Source organism: Nestor notabilis, unplaced genomic scaffold (genome assembly GCF_000696875.1).
Source record: "Nestor notabilis isolate BGI_N333 unplaced genomic scaffold, ASM69687v1 scaffold5599, whole genome shotgun sequence".
In the NCBI taxonomy this organism is placed as follows: domain Eukaryota; kingdom Metazoa; phylum Chordata; class Aves; order Psittaciformes; family Psittacidae; genus Nestor; species Nestor notabilis.
Window position 1 is genome coordinate 154,023 of NW_009944059.1, and position 7,467 is coordinate 161,489.

At 36.4% G+C, this 7,467-nt stretch overlaps 1 protein-coding gene across 1 annotated transcript in view; it reads right to left on the minus strand.

Moving 5' to 3' along the window:
* Positions 1 to 255: 255 nt before the first annotated feature.
* The window catches only part of PRIM2 (primase, DNA, polypeptide 2 (58kDa)), a gene marked incomplete at its 5' end in the record, with an annotated part of 39,372 nt that continues 32,160 nt past the window's right edge, over positions 256 to 7,467 (minus strand). The window contains 2 exons of the mRNA XM_010022237.1: positions 256 to 483; positions 6,334 to 6,402. Coding sequence (XP_010020539.1) covers positions 256 to 483; positions 6,334 to 6,402 — 297 coding nt within the window. The remainder of the gene's footprint in view (positions 484 to 6,333; positions 6,403 to 7,467) is intronic.

Sequence of the window (7,467 nt, forward strand, 5' to 3'; positions counted from 1 at the left end):
ATTTCCCATCCATCTACATGCCATATAAAACATTATCCTAAAGCAGCAAGAGTAAGTACTGGATTAAATTACAGCTTCAGTACCTATCTTGCTTTTCTTCAGCCTATACAAAGCAAAAAATGCCTGTTTCTTCCAGGAAGTGAAGTGCATATTCCTTAGCATAGGGAAAAATCCAGCTATAGAAGGGAAAGAAAGAAAACCAACAAAAAACCAAACCAAGACAAACAAAACAAAAAGAACAAGTAATATAGCTGCTTAGTCTTCAGCGAAGTATTCATCCAGGCCCTCCAGTTCTGCATCAGCTGTTGCATTTGAAGAGGTGGGAGCAGAATTTGAATTCATGCCTTCCTGATTATTATTTTTTTGTTGAGGGTTTCCTGAATTACTTAGTTCCTTCTTTAGTTCTCTACCACCACTTAACAGCCTTTGACTCTCTGTAAAATACTGATTAGGATGACTCAAAGAAAACCCAACGTCATCAACCTGCACATAAAACAAAAGGAACACTGAGTTATATTTATTTCAAAAGTAATCTTTTTCACATTCAAGGACAAGTTAATTAGCAATTTTGTACGTTCTGATTGTGTTGAAGAAGGTGGCATCTCCTGTAAATACTATCCCAGTAAATATTAGCATGACACAGATTTACTTTCATCGCAAAATGTCTTCCTTCGTGTTAAAAGAAGGAAAACGACTGCTTTGTATATTCATACAATATTTCACACTGTCCTTGCTACAGTAAAGTAACACCCCAAAACATATAGAACAATGCAAGTTAATGGCATATCTTTACACATGTAGGATAATCAAACTTACACCTTAAACCAGCATTTCCCTACCTAAAAGAGGGACTGAGACAAGCCTAGAGTACTAATGGCAGTAGAGAATACCACTATGAGTTGTAACAACTGCACAATATAAACACAGATTTTATGTATCAGTGTGAAACTGTGAATAGGAAAGGGTAGCCAAAACCGCAATATTTACAAGCCAGAAGGCTACGACAGAAGCCCAACAGATCTAACTTATCTCTGCTCTATCAGTGCCAACATCAGCATCCTGAAACTAGATGCACAATCACTGACAAAGAACATTAGTCTTCAGTGGAAAAGAACAAAAAAAATTAGCATAAAGGCAGAATATTTTTATTGCTCGTCTCCACTTACAAGCACATTCTTTCAGGTCTGTTATGATTTGATAAATGAACATTCAACTAATGCTTATCAAATATTTCTAATCAACAAAGCTTTAAGTTTTCAAAGTAAGCTATTCTGGTGCATTCACCACAAATCTCAGCTATAACCTTTGTATTTCTTTTTTGCGGGCTCAGAAGTTGGAAATGCTTGCTTTAACAGATGCTTCCACCTCCTACTTAGGCAATCTGCACCTTTTTTTTCCTGTCAGTTCATGTGAATACTAAGAACATTTTAAAAGAAATACTGGAAAAAAATACTAGAAAAACTTTGGCAAACCTCCCAAACCTGGGATAGAAGAAACCAAGGAAGACCAAGAAATAGATAGTGTTCATTTTCTGCTCCCGCTATTTTCCCTTTTTCCCAGAAGGGTGGAGCCAATTCAAGCATAACAAGCAACTCTGCACGCACACAGCGTCTCATGAGGACACATACCGTGGCTGATTTAATATGCTAAAACCCATCAGTTCAAATTTCAGCCACTTCTGAAAAATCAGAAAGCAGAGGATCAACGAGTGTTCTAAATGGCACCCTGATTAAATGCATTACCACTGCCTAGCTTAGCTCCATCAGAAAATGGTGACAGGTGTAACAAAATCTAATTCAGGCACGAAGAAGACATTAGCAACTGCAGTAAGTGACCTTGCTAGAAAAATCTTACAGAAAAGTGACAGGCCCAGCACACTAATTTGGTGCTCAAAGGCACAAAGCAGAAAAAGAAAAGAAACCCAAATCCACCACCGAATTTCATTTTAGTCTTATCTGGGTAAGTTTCTGCCAGCCAGCTTTCATCCATGCTTCAATTTCCATTATGTGGGAACTAAATTACTTTATTCTTTACACTAAAAAGACTTAAAAAGAAGCAATACAGTGAAAACTTGGCTTTCCTAGAAGAAGCTCTTAATTAGCTCTGGATTTTTTAACTTTAAAAGCTCAGTTTTCTTCAGACCAATTTAAGATTCACTTTGTAACTCTTAATTTTGTTCTGAACTCTTATCTCCCCAACAAATTGGAATAAGCTGTAGAAGCAGCTCATTGTATGAATGAAATCTACAATCAAATTTTCAGAGGCGATAGATGTTATTTGGCTAAAAGTCAATTTACAAGTTGTTAGTTAAAATTGTAGTGTGATTCTACTTACCATTTCCCCTTTGCAAACCTGAATACTACTAAAATAAAGCTCTACTGGATGAAGCTTAGATGATTCTATTTTAATTAAAAGATTTCTGCCCATTCATACTATCACCTTTTTCTGAGAGCCTAAGGAGAGAAAGGGGAAATTTCTCTCATAACCATCATCTTAATTTGTGATATAGTAATACATAAACAATTCCATTCTGTGTAATTTTCAAGAAGGTTCAGTGAGCATTTCTGTGCATAAAAATATTCTGCTTTGGCTAAAAATACACATGAAATTTGACCACAAAAATGGAGGTGAAGCATACAAAAATTTCCTGGCTTTTCATGCTAGACTGCTTATGTAACTTTATGTAAATTTAGAGTGTTTTTAGGTAATACAGACCAAAGCAAATAAATTTTAAAAGCCTCATCACTTACATAGCTAGAACTAGATTTCTCCAACAGCTTTATCCATTCACACCCATAAATCCACCTGGAATCCACCATGCCCAAAGAAAAATGTATTTTCTATGCAGTCAAAAATTTAAGCTTACACCATGTATTGACCCAAGTGAAAAGGCCTGTCACTTCAGTCAGAATGGGTTATTCCATGTCAGAGATGATACCAACATGAGACTTCTTTTAGTTTCAATACATTTTGCACATACTGACTTTCACATAAACACTAATTTTGTATTATTTCTGCTATAGCAAATCTTGTTTTGAAAAACCTGAAACAATCACTTTGAAACTACAATATCTTTGAGTTTTAACCAGGAACTTTTAAAATGACAGCTGATAATGCTACAGCTAATACTACTATTCAAAAGAGATTCTTCTGTACCAGGAAGTTTCTGATGTGTCAGATGTCATTTACTTCTTAAAAACCCACAAGGATTACAAAATATCAGGATTCGAGAATAAAATGTTTAGAGATAAATATTATATATAGATAGTCAGCCGTTACAGCTGTAACTGTAACAAGTAACTAATACACAGCAATACTGATGTAACCAACATTAATACCATTAGTTCCTTTGGAATATAATTTAGTGACACAGGCATTAGCCAGGTAGACATTCTTATTTAGTCATAATGCTTAGGCTCTTAAAACACTGGATTTATACATGATCAGATTTTAAAGCACTAGGTATTTCTGCAGGCGGTGCACTATCACAAAAACCCCATTTCTTTAACCTCCTAGTAGTTCACAGCTGTAGCGTCAATGTCTTTTTCTGGTCTGCATATACATAGCCAAAATCTCCAAACTGTTTCGACTGGAAATATTTTTCTCTGGTTTGAGCTGCCATCCAATTCTACCAACTAAAGTAAAATAAAATCTTGCCACTATTATGACTGTGAACAACATGTCCCATCCCTGGAAGTGGTCAGTGCCATGTTGGACAGGGCTTTGAGCAACCTGGTCTAGTAGAAGGTGTCCCTGCCTGTGGCAGAGCGGACTGGAACTAAATGATCTTTAAGGTCCCTTCCAACCCAACCCATTTTATGATTCTGTGGTTCTATGATTACTGTGACTATTTACGTTGGGTTACGGTTACACCGCTTACATTTTCAGAGTGTTATGTTTGGAGTTACGGTGTTTGTCTTCCCAAGTAACCATTACATGTGATGGAGCCCTGCTGTCTGAAGATAGCTCACTTTTACTCTTTACTTCCCCACCAAATGGGAGTGAGCAAGTGGCTCTGTGGTGCTTAGCTACTCTCCAGGGTTAAACCACCACAACTTTATGCAGCACTTTTCCACACTTACTGAAAGACTTAACAAATTGCATACATGTACATTTCCTTAACAGATTAGTTCCTGCCTGAAGACAACGTACTGGACCACACAAATGATGGTTGCCTTTGTTCTGAGGCTGTGAGTGAAACAAAAGTTCAAGACAGGTGTAAAGTTAATATGCCCAGTTTACATGGGATATGCAGAGAAGCAACTTTTAGGTAACCTGTGCTATTTGAACCAGTAGCATTGAGGTGCAAAGACACACACCCTACCACCACCCTAACCCCCCCAAAAAATAGATTTTCACTCTAGTCCAGCTGGATTTCTTAACATAGTCTTTGTGCCAAGCACTAGACTACTGAAGCCAACAGCAAAGCTGTTGCCAGCATGAGTATGAAATGCAGTAGAAACCTAAGAGAGGATGATGGGGAGGAAATGCGGAGTCTTTTAGTAGACATAGTGTGCAACTGACACTGAACTTAGGAAAATATCATAAACAAGTCTCCACTACAAAGTAATTCACAGTAGATCTAACCCAAATACATACTGTAACTTTCAAGAACTACAGGTAACACCAACAGCTCTGCCCAACACATATCAGACACTTTCTCAGTAAAATTTTTACAGAATTGAAACTGAAATTCTCCATGTGAGCCAGTCAATTAATATTAGGAAAATTTTACTTAAGATTGTTCACCTATTTGAAGGCACAATAACAATCAGTGTTATCTTGATAGATCTGTCAGAAATTTCCTTCACTGAGAAGTTCTCCTAGTGATATAACAGGAAAGCAAAGGTTTGCTTGCGTGGTTAGGTGTCACCAGCTTCAGAGACACATCTTTTGACCACCCCATGAAAAAAAAAAAAAATTACTAAAGCAGGACAGAAAAATCATTCCAAGCAGGCTGGTAACAAGTTTCGCAGCCAAATTCTCTAGGAAAATTGCCATAAGCACGTGCATTCAAACTACTCAAAGTGCCTGTCAGTGCTTTCTACTTTCTCTCACTAAAGTAAAACACTCATCAACAGCAAAGCAGAAAAATATTTCCTAGTGTAAGCAGTAAAATCAGATATGTATATCATGAACACATACCATTTCTGTTGCCATAGAAGAATGGAAAGACAGCTTTCCTAAAATACAACAGACGTTGGCCACTCTGCTGATTTATCCTCTGGTAAACATTGACTTTGGGGTCTATAATCATCTTGGGAAAATATTATTTCTATTGAGTTAGCCTTACACAGGCCAAGTGTTACCCAAATTTTAAATTGTATGCAAATTTGCATTTCCTTCCAGATTCTTAGACTGTTTTACCATTTACCTAGACTGTAAGACAAAGTGTTCCTCTGATATTACAGCTGCCAAAACAACACTGGATATAGGTTCAGAGTATACCCTTACTATATATTCATGCAAACGACTGCTGGAAATTTGGGGGGACAAACAGCTTCATTTAACTCAAATGTGAAAATCAGTAAGAACAAAAAAGTCAATGGTAAATGTCATTTAATCCCCATCCACATCTTTAGCAAGGCTGTTCCACAGTCTGCTGTTTGAAAGGAATGTTTCCATTTTTTTAGCTGTTGGTAGAACAAAGGTCTAAGAAGGGTTGTGATTCATTGTTTTTTCCTGATGACAAGGAATCTTGAATCAATGCAACAGCTAGTTCTTTGAATCAAGAAATCACATAGCAGACAGACTGTGGCCATTTGCTATTTTACTGTTTCGTGGAGGATCTTACTTTAAATTTGCCTGTGATGAAGCAAATGGGAAAAATCTGAGAATGTTCAACTTGATTTAACAACTAATCACACATGGCTAAGGATGTGGAAAAATACCAAGTGAAGATTAACATTAACTATGTATGTGCTGGGAGATTAGAATTTTAATAACAGTTTTTAGATCATTTTTGTTTATTTTTAAGGTGTATCTCAAAATATAGAACTTGCTAACAGGTTAAAACCTGCAGATTTGATTAAAACCATTATTGAAAAAATTTAATGGCTTAAAATAGGTAAAATTCAGCAATACTGACATTTCCAGGAAGAAAGCATAACTTACTACATCTTGTAATGTTGAGGATATTAACAACATCAATACATAAATGCTGAAAATAACAAAATAATATTTGAAGTTATTGAAATGAAAACTAACAAGGCAAGACAGCTAATGATGGATGTGAAAACTGCAAATAGTCTCTGGGTTTCATGCATGATTTCCAAGGCCTTCCTCGAGACAAAGGCAGTGATTACAGTTTAACAAAAATTCGGAGGTACTTACATCATGTGTCAACTCAAAGTACTTCTGACAGGCCAGCTGGTAATGCATGCCCTTCACCAATTCCAGGATCTATACAGAGGGAGAAAAAGGTAGCCGAGTCAGAAGCAGCACACACTGATCTTGTTGATACTTACCAGGACAAGGTATTTCACCACAGCCTTGTATAATAGCTCATACAAATCTGCAGCACATGGCATCTTTGACATCTCTGTATCCTACTAAAAACTAACAACATTTAGACATACTGTTGTTCTTTAAAAATACCCTGGCTACATTAAGAACAAGATAAAACCACAGGAAGATACGCCTAGTCCTTAAAAAGTAATTTCAATAATCTTAACTTCAATAATAAGTTGAATCTATATTTTGGTAATATAATTGTGGCAGTTATTGTCAAACTATCATATTGCAGCATCTCTTCAGTAATTGCAGACATAAATCTAGTAATTCAAGTGGTTGAAGCATGAAGCAATGAAGGACACAATTTGTATTTTTATTTTCCACATTACCAGTTCATGCAGATGCAGAATAAAATACTACTGTGCTTCCGTCAAGACAATTTAATGCAAATTCTTTAGACAAGTATCTGTGAGAGGGGAATGCTTTTACCTTCAATCAGATTTGTCCTTTTTGAAATGAAGTTATTTCTAGTCAAGCTCAGCAGAATATGTGAGTGAATAGCCTGTTTTGAACACCTATTAGGAAAATCATGCCATCTTTTGTAAATACAATTTGCTTCCCAATTCTACTTCAGGTAATCTTCTCTGTGCCACATAAAGTCCCATTCTTATCACCAGAATGCAATGCCAGTTGAACTTTTTTTAAGTTTCAGCACCAACTCCATCCTCTATATAATCAAAATATGTGCTCTCTCTGCTTATCAAACAGAGAAAATTGCTGGAATTAAGAGAAAGCCTCAGTGGAAGGAAAAATAGTTTTTAAGAAATGTTAATTTCAAGCCCCTTCCCCAAGGTTGACCTTTGTGTCAAACACAGCAATACTCTTCAGCTTAAAACCCTGCCATACTCATTATTGGATGCTGCCTCGTATTTGTTGGCAGATGTATAAATAAATTACATCTGCTGAATGGATAAAAACAACATCACACTGCCAAGAAAGTACTTAGCCACACTC